Source organism: Schistocerca piceifrons, chromosome 9 (assembly GCF_021461385.2).
Source record: "Schistocerca piceifrons isolate TAMUIC-IGC-003096 chromosome 9, iqSchPice1.1, whole genome shotgun sequence".
Classification (NCBI taxonomy): Eukaryota; Metazoa; Arthropoda; class Insecta; order Orthoptera; family Acrididae; genus Schistocerca; species Schistocerca piceifrons.
The window spans coordinates 139,090,200-139,107,575 of record NC_060146.1 but is presented as its reverse complement, the minus strand read 5'-3'; the positions used below and the strand labels follow the sequence as shown (position 1 = coordinate 139,107,575).

At 39.5% G+C, this 17,376-nt stretch overlaps 1 protein-coding gene across 7 annotated transcripts in view; it reads left to right on the top strand.

Annotated features, from left to right (window-relative positions):
- LOC124717375 (zinc finger protein 501-like) overlaps nucleotides 1-17,376 on the top strand; it is a 442,600-nt gene that overhangs the window by 29,610 nt on the left and 395,614 nt on the right. For all 7 annotated transcript variants that reach the window (XM_047244212.1, XM_047244217.1, XM_047244213.1 and 4 more), the window contains exon 3: nucleotides 3,735-3,803. In XM_047244212.1, coding sequence (XP_047100168.1) covers nucleotides 3,735-3,803 — 69 coding nt within the window. The remainder of the gene's footprint in view (nucleotides 1-3,734; nucleotides 3,804-17,376) is intronic.

Sequence of the window (17,376 nt, the reverse complement as noted above, 5' to 3'; positions counted from 1 at the left end):
TTGTTTGTTTTTAAACTCCATTAACTGAGACTTTTCCATGTTTAATTTTAACCCACTTAAATCAGACTAGGTATCTAATTTTTCTAAAGTATTTAATACAGTTTGGGGAATTTGGTCAGTATTGTTACTTTCAATGATTACAGATGTGTCTTCTTCAATTAAAACTGAGTGACACTCAATATTAAGTGGTAGATCATTTATGTAAAACAGAAGCAGAATGGGACCTAAGACAGGATCTTGGGGAACTCCATGTGAAATGGTTTTCCATTTTGAAGTATAAGTTGTTCACTCTGATTATAAAAGCACTCTTTGTCTTCAGTTGGTTAGATAAGACTTCAACCATTCTAATACCATGGCCCTAAGTCCACACTTTTCCAGTTTACAGAGTAGCAAGGAATGGTTCACACTACCAAAAGTCTTTGCTAGGTCGCAGAAAATTACTCTGGTATGCAGTGAGTGATCTAGAGAGTAGCTAATTTTATCTACAAAACGGTTTACTGCAGACACTGTGCTTTTACCTTTTTGGAACCCATACTGATTTTTTTAGATTATTTAAAATTTTTCTATGAAATTTTGAATTAGTATGGTGACTACCTTTCCAAATATTTTTGATAGTGATGGAAGAAGAGAAATTGGGCAATAGTTTCCCATATGTTCTTTTGTGCATTTTTTTGAATAGTGGCTTAACTACTGCATATTTCGGTGTGTCTAGAAAATAACCTTCTTGAAGGGGCTGGTTAACTATTGTAGATAGTCACTGTGCACTTATTTTAGAGACTCATTTTTAACACTGTTGCTGATATCCTATCCCATCCTGCCGATGTTTTACTTTTTACTGATAGTATCATATTTTCTATATCTTTTATAGTAGTTTTGGTAAATATACTGAAAAGTCCACCTGCAAATTACTCAATGGTAAAGAAATCTTTCTTATCTGTGTAATGTTCTACATTGATGTTTGAGGTGTTTACATTTAAATAGAATTCATTAAATAATTCAGAAGTTTTGAGCAGGATTTACAATAGTTTTATCCTTTATCTTGATTTCAGAAATATCATGCCCTCTAGTTGTAGCACCTGTTTCAGCTTTGGTCACTTTGATTTATTTTCACTGTCCAAAATAAATCTATTATTTCCCACTTCGTTTGCTGTCTTTAAAAAATTTTTTGTAATTTTTTTACACAGGTAACAAAATCAGCCTTTTTGTTATGTTTTTGTTCCCTATGTAGCCCTCTTTTTCTTGCACTAGAGGTTTTTACTCCTTCAGTAATCCGTTTTGCTTTATTTCCTACTTTTTTATGATGTAAAGTAAGGAAGAAAGTTTCATTAAAAATGTGTAGGAACTTTTCCAAGAAAGTAGGAAAATTTTCAGAACATGAAATGCTGTGATCTATAACCCACTCCACCCTAGTTAATCAGTTATGGAATAAGTTCATATTTTGTTTGTTGACCTGGTGTTTGATGGTATACATTTTTTTAGCAAAGTTTTATTTTGTTTGTAACTCCATAAACAGAGCACAATGATTAGAAAGTCCTAAATCTAAACAAAATGTATTTGCTTTATTGTAAGTATAATTGGTTAAAATATTATCTATACATGTTGCAGACATTTCGTTTAGTCAAGTGAAATCAGTGGCATTAGCACTGAAACCCAATATTTGAATCATGTCATTGAATTTTGTTGAATTATTGGCTTCACTGGCTAGATCTATGTTGAAATCAGCAGTTATTATGACTCTTTTCTTGGTTTCTTTTTGATATTTCTGCAATAGACACTGGAATTTAGACAAAAATGTTTCATTTTTTCTGCATCTGGAATTCTATATGCAGATAAAATTACAAATTTTTGCCCTAACTCTAGGCAGCAGCTTTCAAATATACATTCTTTACTAAGGGAATCGAAGTCGAATGTTGCTCTATATTCCATTGATTTTTCCACAAGTATGCACAATCCCCCCGTGTAAAATTACTTCTCCAAAAGATGCTGGTAACATAAAAATTACCAATGTTATTTGAGATTTTGATACTTTCCTTTATAAGCAGATAACAAATCAAAGAAAATAATGAAGATATTCCTAACCAACTCGTACTATTACGTAAATTTATGCTAAGTGGTACCAGACTGGAATAACAGACAGTTTTATTATTGCACAGTTAATTAATCATTAATTTCGCAAATAACAATTAGCTTAGAGCTGCTATTTGCATATACAGAGATGAAGATTTGTCGAAGTTCGATAGAGGTTTTCTTTCATAACATTTGTTGATTACTGGATATGAGTGTTCTACCATTAATAATTGATTCTGTATTACTTAAATGACATCCGTGCCAAACCTACCCATGATACAAAAATTTACTTTTTCCAGTCATCGCTGCAACCAGCTGCTAGCAGTCACCATTTAGATCTTGTTTGTGGCGGTATGTGATTGCACACAGCATTGCTGTGTGATTGCAAAGTTTTAGTAAGGTAGCCCAGTTTCCACAGTTTTGATCATGTGGGCAAATTAGAAGAAGCAATGAATTCATTTTGTCGATACAAAGTGTCAGTGGTACTTAGTTTTAATGTATGTCATTGGTAACATACTCTTCAGTTTTATGGCCAGTATTCTGCAGTTGGCACACAGGAGGAGATCACAGTAAGGTGTCTTCCCCCGCCTCCCCCCCCCCCCCCCTCTCCCAGTCTTTCCATCCCCTGTGTGAGTACACTGTTGGTATTTGCCATCCCTTCACAAATTCACACTGCTTTCAACTTCCTAGCTAACCCTGCCCACAGCTTAATGGTACTTGCCTACAAAAGTGTATGTCCACTTGCACCTGATTGGCAGCTGAATATGTTTAAACTTACAAGCTCTGCAACAGGTACTAAACAAATTGCAGGGATAATTTGTATGTTCTTTAAGTTAAATGAATTAAATACACTAAAATGAAAAGAATAACGCAGGAGGGACAAAAACAACAAAGATGTAATGGTGTTAGTTGATATGAACGAGAACTGAAACCATACTCAGACTTTCTTTGTCACTCATATGATTTCTAAATACCACTGTATGAGGTTTTTCCATGGGGCGTGTGAGGACAGTTTCACACGGGGAGCAGGGGGTGGGATGGAATGAGGAATGGTATCAGTGGAGAACAGCTCCATAATCTACCACGATACATTACATACCCCATTGGACAACCTCATGCAGTGGTGTTCATAAATCATATGAGGATACATCATTGGCAGTGGGAGTCTGAGTTTACTTAGGAGGTATGTTCAGATAGCCTAATGCTGGAAGTGACTGGTCCACAAATATTTGTTTTTCATGACAAATTCTACACAAAGACTATTGACACTGGCATGCTAAAATTGATGCCAATTTATACGTTTAAGACTTAGCTAATGTAACACAACCAGATCTCAAGGCAAAAACAGGCAGTGCCTCTGATAATGGAGTAAGTTGTGCACCGTATCAGTTCCTATAAATTCTCCAACTAACAAAATTCATTCTCACCTTCCACATACCAGGTTCAAATACAAAAAGGTCTGTGTAAGATCTGAACAAAGTTCACCTCCAGATAATCTTACAGTTTCAGAACCTGATCATGAAATGTGGGGAACACGGGTTCAAATCAAGGTCTGGCACAGACTGTTAATTGTCTTGACATATACATTTGTTGTGAGAAGACTTATTTTGTCTGTGCTTCTTGTACTCCGTGTTTCATCTGTACTTAACTCATTTTCTTTGATTCAGGTGGAGTCTGAACCACTCGTGCCTGCTAACCGAGAGATCGAGTTCATATCTGTTAAAGAAGAACCTTCAGTAAGTAGTAAAATTTACTTATCATTACATCCTAATATGTTATCTGCAAGCTGCTGTGCTCAACGTGATTGATTGGATGTAATACCAAGATAATTCCTTTGAAAAGGATGCATTCCTTTGAAAAGGATGCATTTTATTTCCTTCTTTCTTCTCATCCTGTTCTTCATCTGTAATGACCTTGTTATTGATGGTGTGTGAAATTCTAAATTGCCTCTCTTTCATCTCTTGAACTTGTTTTATCTGGAATGATGATACAGAAAGAACAATATGTGAAATCTTAAAAGTGGGACTGATCCTTTCTCAGTAAATCACCTAACTTAGAAAAAACACAGTTTATTCAGTTCTGTACATGCCAACATATGTAGTCATAAGTACCAGTATAGAGGAAAGGAAAAATGTAAAACTTAATGTTCAGAACTACTTTGTGCACATGTTAATGAGAATTTTAATTGTAAAACATATATTATAGATCTTCTTGTAGAAATAAGGAGCAGCCAATCAGTTGCAAACTGGAAGATTTATTAATGCCCCTTTACCATGGTTTCACCATTTATAAAAATGGCTCCTTCATAAGGAAAATATGGATTACATATTGTGGTGGAGGTACTTCTAAATACACCGGAAAGACATCTTCAAATATAAAATTTCACCTAAATATTAAATTAAAACATGGGTTGTTGTCATATGGCTCTTCCTCATCAATGTACAGCTAGTGCACAGATATGAACAGAAGGGTTTTTAAGAAACCTTCCAATTTGCAATTGATTAACTGTTTACTGTTTTTACAAGAAGATCTATATAATATATGCTTTACAGTTCAAGTTCTCATTAGTATGCACACAAATCAGCTAGCACACTAGTTGTGCATTGATGAGGAAGTACCATATGACAACAATCACGTTGTGCGTGTTTTAATATAATATGGAGGTGAAATTTTATATTTGGCGATGCTTTTTGGCTGTGTTTTGATGTACCTCTGCCACAACATGTGATCCAGTTTTCTATATTTTCCTTATGAAGAAACCATTATTATAAACATTGAAACTATGCTAAAGGGGCTTTAATAAACCTTCCAATTTGCACCTGATTGGCTGTCTACTATTTCTACAAGAAGGTTTCATTCTATGGGTACTGCTCCAGGCACGTACAAATTTTAAAATATTATAGATCTAAAATGCTTGAATGCAGAAACATTTCCTCAGTGCATAGCTGCTTATTTTGCTGATGTAAACATTAGAAAATTAGCTTACTTCATATACTTCCATTTGTTCTATCTAATGGAGTAACATTTTGCTACAGTCTACACATAAATACAAAGAGTTCATTGCACAGAAATGTGATGTAAGGATAAAATCTGGTGCTCATCCCAAAATTTCATGTAGGGAACTATTTAGATGATTAAGCATACTAATGTCAGCCTCACAATACATTTACTCTCTTGTGCAGTTAATTGTGAAGAAATGAGGCACAATTTAAAAATAATAGTTGCATCCATAAACACAACACTGGAAGCAAAAATAACCCTCTCTATCCACAACTTAAACCTACTCTTGCCAGCAAAGAGTGAAATATGCAGTGTAAAATTGTTGGACTACCTACATTGGGAAAAAAGGTGCTGACAGATACTGAACATTATAATAACAAACAACTCGTTTCTTTTGGACAATTCCTCCTCCTCCACAGATGAATTTCTGCATAAATATTACATGTACTGTATATTTTGGCAAATAAGACAACCTTCAGACGAGACTAAGTATAAATTTTTGTCAAAGATATATAGTTTTACCGTATGCCCGCCCTATCAGATGATCCCCAAACTATCAGTGGCCTATAAATTTAGTTTAGAACGGTGGTCATCTGGATAATAATAGGCACACTTATTACGGCAATGATCTTGAGTATTTATAAAAGCATCATATTGGGTATTCATTTTTGTGGACATACCCATCCTGTCCTACTAAACAGTTGGTACTGTTGGACGTGTCATGGCATCGCGGGTTTGATTCCCGGCTGGGTTGGGGGTTTTTTCCACTTGGGGACTGGATGTTTGTGGTGTTCTCATCATTTAATCATCATTCGTGAAATTAGCGAGATTGAACTGAATAAAGATTGGTAATTTATACAGGCGCTGATAACTGCACAGTTGAATGCCCCACAAATCAAACATCATCATCATGTCATGAAGCAAAAGCCTCCTTTAGCATTGTTATGGTTTTGCCTCTCAAATATACAGCTATTAAGTATTATAATATGTTGTATTGTGTGTTCAAACAGTTTGTGAAATTTGTGAAGTGTGTGCTTAATGATGGAAACAACAAAAATAAGGAAATATGAAGCAAGGTTCAAGTTAAAGATCATAAAACAGGCTAAAGAATAAAACAACTGTGCTGCAGCAAGGGCATTCAATATAAAAGAGAAGATGGCTAGAGATTGATGAAAGAATGAAAATGCTATTAAAAATGCCAATGAAAAAATGTTAGCTAGCTGGCCAGGTAAAATAGCATTGCAGAATGGCTATAAGAACAGACGCAGAATTGTGATGTTGTTATAAGAAATATGATTAGAGCTTATGCACTGAAGTTGGCATGAGCGAATCCATAGCACGCCAAAGAATTTTAAGGAACTTTAGGTTGGTGCAATCATTTCACAAACATAAAAAAATCTGGTAATATAGCAGAAAACAGAAGTTGCATAAAAATTACAGAAAGATCTTGACCTTAAAGCTATGAGTTTTCATAAGCTTGTTATTCTTATGAGGCAAAAGTACAATTTTCCACTGTCTCATATTGGAAATATGGATGAAACACCAATGAACCCAGTGTGAAAAACAATAGGGCTATGGAAATAAAAGGTGTAAAAACTGTTAAAGTCAGAAGTACAGACCATGGAAAGACCAGGTTTACATTAGCATTAATGTGCATCACAGATGGAACAATGTTAAAATGTACGGTAGTTTTCAAGCGGAAAACCATTTCTAAAATAAAATTTCTGCCAGGCATTTTTGTACATTTTTACAAGAAGGGTTGGACGGATGAGAATGTTGTAAAATTGTGGAGTGTGACATATGTTCTTGAGTCACATAACTGATAATACCAAAAATCACATAGCACTTAGCAATTAAGATTTCTGTTACATTGGGTGGTTTGACTTCGATGCTACAACCCACAGACATCTCTATGAGTAAACCATTTAAAAACCACATGCGTGAACAATGGAAAAATTGGATGATGATTGCAAAAATTCACATAATAAAGGTGAAGCTATGTGGGCTGCATCACTTGACGTTTTATGTGTAATTTTGTGATCAGATCATGAGAAAAAGTGAATGTGCAAACAGTGACCAAATACTTCAAGAAGGGGGGTTTCCAATGCTACCAATGATACTGAGGACGATTTATTATGGGATACTGATGATGAAGCTGAAATCGATTCACAAGGTGCAGAATGGGACCCATATGACGAGCTTCTCAACAAAGTGAGGATACACTTGCGGAACTGCTTTCCTTAGATGATGATCGTGAGGATTCTGCAGTGTTTTAAATGCATTGGGGAGTGATTTATTTTATTTTGTAATGGTTTTAATTTCTATAAATTTCAGTCTATGTTTTATATCTGCGTATAAGAATACTCTAATTTTGAGCTCCTTTTTTATGCTTCAACTGTTGCCTTATCTGCTGAAGCGTATGGTATGTGTCTGTATTACATTTGTCAGATTTTGTTGTAGATAAACATTAGAAAAAAATAGTTAGTTAAATGACCAACATGTACCTATGTTTTAACATAGAAATTGTATGTTGCTTATAAACCTACAGTCAAATTCTGCATAATCTGCATAATACCTCTGGAAACCAGTGTGTAATGCATGGAAAAGCCTAATTGTTGTATATGTATTGACTATGCCTCTGCTATGTTGTTGACTCATCTCCGACAATGACCTACTGTAACGTTTGCGCTAGTGTAGTGCCGGATGAATAATCAACGAAAGGATAATGTTCTATGAGTCGGGGCGTGGAATGTCAGAAGCTTGAACGTGGTAGGGAAACTAGAAAATCTGAAAAGGAAAATGCAAAGGCTCAATCTAGATATAGTAGGGGTCAGTGAAATGAAGTGGAAGGAAGACAAGGATTTCTGGTCAGATGAGTATCGGGTAATATCAACAGCAGCAGAAAGTGGTATAACAGGTGTAGGATTCGTTATGAATAGGAAGGTAGGGCAGAGAGTGTGTTACTGTGAACAGTTAAGTGACCGGGTTGTTCTAATCAGAATCGACAGCAGACCAACACCGACAACGATAGTTCAGGTATACATGCCGACATCGCAAGCTGAAGATGAACAGATAGAGAAAGTGTATGAGGATATTGAAAGGGTAATGCAGTACATAAAGGGGGACGAAAATCTAATAGTCATGGGCGACTGGAATGCAGTTGTAGGGGAAGGAGTAGAAGAAAAGGTTACAGGAGAATATGGGCTTGGGACAAGGAATGAAAGAGGAGAAAGACTAATTGAGTTCTGTAACAAATTTCAGCTAGTAATAGCGAATACCCTGTTCAAGAATCACAAGAGGAGGAGGTATACTTGGAAAAGGCCGTGAAATACGGGAAGATTTCAATTAGATTACATCATAGTCAGACAGAGATTCCGAAATCAGATACTGGATTGTAAGGCGTACCCAGGAGCAGATATAGACTCAGATCACAATATAGTAGTGATGAAGAGTAGGCTGAAGTTCAAGACATTAGTCAGGAAGAATCAATACGCAAAGAAGTGGGATATGGAAGTACTAAGGAATGACGAGATACGTTTGAAGTTCTCTAATGCTATAGATACAGCAATAAGGAATAGCGCAGTAGGCAGTACAGTTGAAGAGGAATGGACATCTCTAAAAAGGGCCATCACAGAAGTTGGGAAGGAAAACATAGGTACAAAGAAGGTAGCTGCGAAGAAACCATGAGTAACAGAAGAAATACTTCAGTTGATTGATGAAAGGGGGAAGTACAAACATGTTCTGGGAAAATCAGGAATGCAGAAATACAAGTCGCTGAGGAATGAAATAAATAGGAAGTGCAGGGAAGCTAAGACGAAATGGCTGCAGGAAAAATGTGAAGACATCGAAAAAGATATGATTGTCGGAAGGACAGACTCAGCATACAGGAAAGTCAAAACAACCTTTGGTGACATTAAAAGCAACAGTGGTAACATTAAGAGTGCAATGGGAATTCCACTGTTAAATGCAGAGGAGAGAGCAGATAGGTGGAAAGAATACATTGAAAGCCTCTATGAGGGTGAAGATTTGTCTGATGTGATAGAAGAAGAAACAGGAGTCTATTTAAAAGAGATAGGGGATCCAGTATTAGAATCGGAATTTAAAAGAGCTTTGGAGGACTTACTGTCAAATAAGGCAGAAGGGATAGATAACATTCCATCAGAATTTCTAAAATCATTGGGGGAAGTGGCAACAAAACGACTATTCACATTGGTGTGTAGAATGTATGAGTCTGGCGACATACCATCTGACTTTCGGAAAAGCATCATCCACACAATTCCAAAGACGGCAAGAGCTGACAAGTGCGAGAATTATCGCACAATCAGCTTAACAGCTCATGCATCGAAGCTGCTTACAAGAATAATATACAGAAGAATGGAAAAGAAGATTGAGAATGCGCTAGGTGACGATCAGTTTGGGTTTAGGAAAAGTAAAGGGACGAGAGAGGCAATTCTGACGTTACGGCTAATAATGGAAGCAAGGCTAAAGAAAAATCAAGACACTTTCATAGGATTTGTCAACCTGGAAAAAGCGTTCGACAATATAAAATGGTGCAAGCTGTTCGAGATTCTGAAAAAAGTAGGAGTAAGCTATAGGGAGAGACGGGTCATATACAATATGTACAACAACCAATAGGGAATAATAAGAGTGGACGATCAAGAACGAAGTGCTTGTATTAAGAAGGGTGTAAGACAAGGCTGTAGCCTTTCGCCCCTACTCTTCAATCTGTACATCAAGGAAGCAATGATGGAAATAAAAGAAAGGTTCAGGAGTGGAATAAAAATACAAGGTGAAAGGATATCAATGATACGATTCGCTGATGACATTGCTATCCTGAGTGAAAGTGAAGAAGAATTAAATGATCTGCTGAACGGAATGAACAATCTAATGAGTACACAGTATGGTTTGAGAGTAAATCGGAGAAAGACGAAGGTAATGAGAAGTAGTAGAAATGAGAACAGCGAGAAACTTAACATCAGGATTGATGGTCACGAAGTCAATGAAGTTAAGGAATTCTGCTACCTAGGCAGTAAAATAACCAATGATGGACGGAAAAAGGAGGACATCAAAAGCAGACTCGCTATGGCAAAAAAGGCATTTCTAGCCAAGAGAAGTCTACTAATATCAAATACCGGCCTTAATTTGAGGAAGAAATTTTTGAGGATGTACGTCTGGAGTACAGCATTGTATGGTAGTGAAACATGGACTGTGGGAAAACCGGAACAGAAGAAAATCGAAGCATTTGAGATGTGGTGCTATAGACGAATGTTGAAAATTAGGTGGACTGATAAGGTAAGGAATGAGGAGGTTCTACGCAGAATCGGAGAGGAAAGGAATATGTGGAAAACACTGATAAGGAGAAGGGACAGGATGATAGGACATCTGCTAAGACATGAAGGAATGACTTCCATGGTACTAGAGAGAGCTGTAGAAGGCAAAAACTGTAGAGGAAGACAGAGATTGGAATACGTCAAGCAAATAATTGATGACGTAGGTTGCAAGTGCTACTCTGAGATGAAGAGGTTAGCACAGGAAAGGAATTCGTGGCGGGCCATATCAAACCAGTCAGTAGAACGATGACCAAATAGAAAAAAAAAAAAGTGCCGGGCAACTGCACAAATAAATAATCAGAATACAGAAATGTAGAACTCAGGTGTAACTGAATACAAATATCACTCCCTGAAACAGGTAATTTCCAATAACTAAGTCAGCAACCTGACATGCTACGAGTCTCTGATAGTTCCTCGATTACAAGTCTGTACCTACCAAGTTATCTTCCGAGACAACTTCGTGTAGCTCCACTGTACTGGTGGTGATACAGCTCACCAACAACTGCCACAGGTGGTAGCTCGCAGGCTTCTTAGGGTGGACTCCAACTGTGAACTGATCATGCTGTGAACTGACTGTAGAGGCTGCAGAACTGGTATTGTCATGAGTATGAATTACACTTAAGCCATGTGACTGGCTACTACTGATTGGGTTGATGAGCTGCTCGCTCATTGGCTCATGGCGTGGTAGGGGATATGCATCTGTGGAAGGAGTGGGAAAGTAGTTCTGTTGGCTGTAGTGCCCTGTCAAGGCAGCTGTTACTGTTAGCCTTGCTGAAAGGCCATCATGTGTGATACAACGAGTCATTATGTGCTGTACAAAGGAATGTCATCTGGCGGGCACCATGGGAAAGGAAGTGAAGCACCTTTGCACCTTTGACCTTGGAACTGTGAGTGGAGTGACGGCTGCCGGCTGCTCAGTTGTTGGTCGTCTGGTCGTCATAATAGGTCACTGCCACTGGGCAGTGAAATGGTGGAGCATCCCCTCCTCTGCAGGATTGTGAGAAAACAGCAACTGGAATTGGAAAGGGTCGCGAACTGGGAACAGACTGAAGAAACTGATGCATGGCAGTAGGTTAGCAGTGGAAGAGGGGAGAGGCAACACCCACTTCGTCCCACCTACACCACAGATGGGAAGTCGAAGGTGTGGGCAGATTTCTCCTGTAGCATGGTATGTCCTTGACGAAAAAGAACCAGAAAGAGAGCAGAATCAGAGATAGGCATCTACAAAAAGGACACTGGGTGGGGGCTGGAGACAGACATAGAAAGCTGCCAGCAGGTCTGTTTGAGATGCCTCGGTAGAGGTGCACTCAGTCAACTGCATCGAACGATGAAGGATCGCTTGGCACGAAGTGCACAACAGAGTACGACATGATGGGGTGGAGTAGGCTGTCCAGTGTAGATTTGCCAAAGCACCTGGACGGTGGGGAACACCTGTGGGTTGTCCTGAGTATGGGTACCCAGTGGAAGAATCCAGAATTATCATCAAAATTTTATCCCAAAGAGGCCCTCTGGAGTGCTATGGGAAACGATCCCTTTGCACCAGCAGTTCCGGCCTAGGTGCAGAAATAGGTAGTGGGTCACGACGTCAGCCACATCAGAGATCTGGATAGGAGCACTCGGATCAGGGACAAAGAAATGTAAATGCTGGAAAAGATCGAGGCCCAAAATGTTAGTTGATGTGCACAAGTGCGTGACAAGAAACTGTGGCAGTGTGTTGACTGAATTGTACTGTATGTGCGCATGGCAACAACCAGAAGTGTCACTTAGTGGTTATTTTAGTTTTTGAAAGTATGAGAAGAGAAAAATTATGGAGAACCAATTAAAGCATAAATATTCACATTAATAATAGACTTGGAAGATCCAGTATCTATTGGAAATTTAACAATATGTCCATCAGTGTCCAATTCACAAAAATCATGTCACCAAAACATTCGAGAACTGAGATCACATTATTTTGAACAGAATTGACTGGAGAACAAATAGTTTTTGTCATTATCAGCATGATGTGTAAGAGAATTTATAGTAGAACAAATGTTCTAAGTAGTACAGAGCTTACACCTTATTTTAATGCTTACACAGAGCATGGGACTTGTTCAAAAGCACACACCACTGATAAGCATTCATTTAATGATGGATTGCCCAAGTGGAGGGGGTTGTTTGAAGCCCTAAGTCCAGAATGTGAACAGTAACAATTCTCTGAGCACTGAATAATCTACCTAAGGCAGGGCATTGTTAAGATTTTCACATACAGTCTGACAGTTAAACGTTAGGCTTTCCAAGGAGGCAAACCATTCAGAATAGGATTGTCCAGATTGCTTGCGGTGGACAAGAAAAATGCACACTTTGTTACTTCACCATAAGGTCTATAAGCAGCAAAATATTGATCCGAATGGGTCCAAACAGCAGGTCCACTGGCCCCATCCCGGGTCAGATGGAAGGAACACAGGCGGAGGATGCTGAACATCTAGGTTGTGCGCAACTTGTCCTCTGAGTGCTGTAGCAGCCGGCCCTGAACAACTACCACTGCGTCCAGCATAGTCTGCAGGGACAGGAAGAGATTAAACACGGGAATGAGAAGCCCACAAGTTCCGCCATCTACTAGGGGGGACCCAAAAGTAACCGGAATCGTAATGCTGCACATCATGTACTTGTAGTAGCAGGTTGCGCCGCCAGAGGGTTGTAGTAGGAGCTCTTCTGAGTCATTCTGCCATGCGGCGCCACCCAACAGTGAGAAGTGTGGTTTCTTTGGCAGTTCTTTGAGTGTGCGTACAGTGCAGACGTGACAAGAGGAAATGGCTAGTTCTTACGAAAAACATGCGGCAGTGAAGTTTTGTTTCTTGCTCGGCAAGAACGCAGCAGAAACTGTTGCGATGATTCAGACAGCCTACAAAGACCATGCTCTTAGTAAAATGCAAGTGTAAGAATGGTTTTCTCGGTTTAAAAAGGGAGAAATGGTGGTTGAAGATCAGCCCCATTCCGGTCGACCTTCAACTGCTTGAAGCGAAGACAACATCGACAAAATCCGTGATCTCATCAGTGAAGACCGACGCAGGACAATCGACCAACTCAAGAACTTGTCCGGGTTGTCCTGGAGCTCAATTCAGCGCGTCTTGACCGTCGATTTGGGGACGCGAAGAGTGGCAGCAGAATTTGTGCCGAAGCTTGTTACCGGAGATCAAAGGGATCATTGCGTTCAAGCCTGTCTCGAAATGAAGGACGCGTTCAAAGATGATCCACATTTTTTCAACAAAATCATTACAGGTGATGAGTCATGGTGCTATGGGTATGATCCAGAAAGTAAACAACAGTCATCACAATGGAAGTCACCTGGCTCACCTAAACCAAAAAAACCTCGACAAGTGAAATCGAATGTGTAAACAATGTTGATCTGTTTTTTGACATCAAAGGGATCGTACACTCTGAATTTGTCCCTGAAAACCAGACAGTTAACCAACAATTCTATTTGGAGGTTGTTGTTGTTGTTGTTGTTGTTGTGGTCTTCAGTCCTGAGACTGGTTTGATGCAGCTCTCCATGCTACTCTATCCTGTGCAAGCTTCTTCATCTCCCAGTACCTACTGCAACCTACATCCTTCTGAATCTGCTTAGTGTATTGATCTCTTGGTCTCCCTCTACGATTTTTACCCTCCACGCTGCCCTCCAATGCTAAATTTGTGATCCCTTGATGCCTCAAAACATGTCCTACCAACCGATCCCTTCTTCTAGTCAAGTTGTGCCACAAACTTCTCTTCTCCCCAATCCTATTCAATACCTCCTCATTAGTTATGTGATCTACCCATCTAATCTTCAGCATTCTTCTGTAGCACCACATTTCGAAAGCTTCTATTCTCTTCTTGTCCAAACTGGTTATCGTCCATGTTTCACTTGGAGGTTATGAAATGGATTTGCTGAAGTTTGTTGTGAAAACGTCCGGCTTTGTGGGATTATGGCGTGTGGTTCCTGCATCATGACCACGCTCCCGCGCACACGGCTCTCAGTGTTGGCCAGTTTTTGGCCTCAACGATGACGACTACCTTGACTCATGTGCCCTATTTGCTGGATTTAGCACGCCTGGACTTCTTCCTATTCCCGAGGATGAAAAGAGAGTTAAGAGGGAAGGGTTTTGCAGATGTGGGAGACGTAAAATGCAATGTCATGAATGTGCTAGCAGGTATCAAAGAGGATGAATTTAAAAGGTGCTTTGAACATTGGAATGAACGTTTGGACAAGTGTATTAATGCTAATGGAGAGTACTTCGAAGGAGATTAAGGTTGTATTTAAAAACAATAAAGTATATGCTTTCTAGGAAGAAATTCCGGTTATTTTTGGGTCCCCTCTTGTAGAATATTACACACACAATAAGAATTCATAGTCTAGAATGTGCAATGAATGGCTGAAGGAGAGCAAAACACTGTCCAGAATTCCAGTACAAGGCCACAATGGAAATGGTGAAATCACCTACAAAATACTCAGAGTTCCGAGCAAGTCCACTGAACTGCAGTTGTGCCACAAAAGGAAACAGAAAGTACCATGAGGGAAGTAGCCACAACATCTGTGCAGATCACTTGAAAACAGTCAAGAAAATGTTCAATTTCTGAACAAGTACCAGAGAACTGGAGGCTTCGAACCGTAGTACCGAGTAGGCTAAAATGTGTTTAGGCTTTGACTCAGTACTCACTACACCACTGTCGTATATGTGTTGACTATTCGATTGTGCCACTGATTTGTTGTTGAATCATTTGTCAAAATGACCAACTGCACCAATGTAGTGTCAGAGACAGCTACACAAATAAGCAATCCAAGTATAGGAGCTGCATTTATTGCATTTATTAGAACACACAAATGGAATGTAGAACCCTGGTATAACTGAATGCAAATAGCACTTCCTGGAACATGTAACTTCCAAAAACTAAGTCCGCAACCTGACATACTTTCAAGTCTAATGGTTTCTCTTACAAGTCTGTATCTACCAGATTACCTTCTGAGATGAATTTCTTGAGATCGACTATACTGGAGGTCATATCACTCACAGACAACTGTCATAGATGGTAGCTTGCTGGCTACTTCGCGTGGACTCCAACTATTGAATTACGTCAATCCATGTTACTGGCTGCTGTGGTTGTGATGACGAGCTGCTCTCTTGTTGGCTCTCCAAGTAGTGGATGTCATCTGGAAAGCGACTGGCATCTAGGAAAGGCATGGCAAAGTAGTTCATTCGGTTGCAGTGACTTCCAAGGTGGCTGTCGCTGTCATCCTTGTCGAACACCTGCACCTGCTGATTATGCAATCAGTGGCACTGTGTCATAAAAAGGAATTTCAACCAGCAGGAAAAGACCGATTTCTTTCGTGACATGGTGTTACACGCACATTCTGAAAATCAAGTGCACAGTTATTACCATGAATTACAAAATTCGTAAAAGAGTGTGGGAGAAAGAAAGTTTGTGGAATGCCATTGTAGAATGAAGAGCACAGATTATTGATCATCTATTTACACATGAAGAGCTCTGTCGACGGAAAAACAGTCGGAGGAGAACCCGATCAAATTATAAGCAATGTTGGCCATAACTCCTACAACGAAATGCTGAAAATGTCAGAAAGATGTGTGGAATGGAGGTATGCTGCCAACATATCCTCAGATTGCAAACTAAAGGAGGAAATGGTATGTAGTACCCATATGTAAAGCCTTTCTGATATTCACATTTTATTTCTTGACCTTGTCAGGTATTGAGAGCAAAAGTATTTTCTTGTACAGCATGCTCCAATATGGGCAAATAAGTTGGCAGCTCCCAAGTTCACACTAGGGATGTAGTGAAGCTTCCATTTGGTTTCACCTCTTTCACCAATAATTTTGAAACAAATGTTTTAGCAAAAGTGCATTTTCAAAATTTGGACTTGAAACTTCAAAAATCAAAACCTCAGATAGTAAAATTTTGCACTTCACAAAAAGAAAAATACCTAAGGTCCTGTGATTATAATACCACTCAATCACAGTTGGTGTTAGTTAGTTCATACAAATATCCAGTTGTAACAATTTATAGGAATATGCTGATCACATAGTCTCAGATGTAACAGTAATCATAGTGAGTTGTCACCAGTATGATACACAGAACACTAAACTGTATCGTTATATTTACACCACAAATAGTGTTGTAAAAATCACTCTTTATTAGAACAATGGAAAGTCCAGGATGGAATGTAACAGTACAAGAGAAGGAAAGTTGCTACTCGCCATATAGCGGAGATGCTGAACCACGGTAGGCACAATAAGAAGATTCACACAATCATAGCTTTCGACCATTAAGTCTTTGTCAGCAGCAGACACACACACACACACACACACACTCACGCAAGCGCAACTTGCACACACATCTGTAGTCTTAGAGAGCTGAAACTACACTGCCAGCAGCAGCACCAGTGCATGATGGGAGTGGCAACTGGGTGGGGGTAAGGAGGAGACTGGGGCGGGGAGGGGAGGGATAGTATGGTGGGAGTGGCGGACAGTGAAGTGTTGCAGTTTAGACGGAGGGTAGGAAAGAAGGTGCGGAGGGGGGAGGGGGTAAGTAGCGGAAAGGTGAGAAATAAAAATAAAAGAAATTAAAAGACTGGGTGTGGCGGTGAAATGACAGCTGTGTAGTGCTGGAATGGGAACAGGGAGGGGGCTGGATGGGTGAGGACAGTGACTAATGAAGATTGAGGTCAGGAGGGTTACGGGAATGTAGGATGTATTGCTGGGAAAGTTCCCACCTGCGCAGTTCAGAAAAGCTGGTGTTGGTGGGAAGGATCCATATGGCACAGGCTGTGAAGCAGTCGTTGAGGTGGGGGTATCAAGTTTGGCAGCTTCTTCAGCTAGAGGGTGGTCCACTTGTTTTTTGGCCACAGTTTGTCGGTGGCCGTTCATGCGGACGGACAGCTTGTTGGTTGTGATGCCTACATAGAATTCAGCACAGTGATTGCAGCTTAGCTTGTATATAACGTGACTGG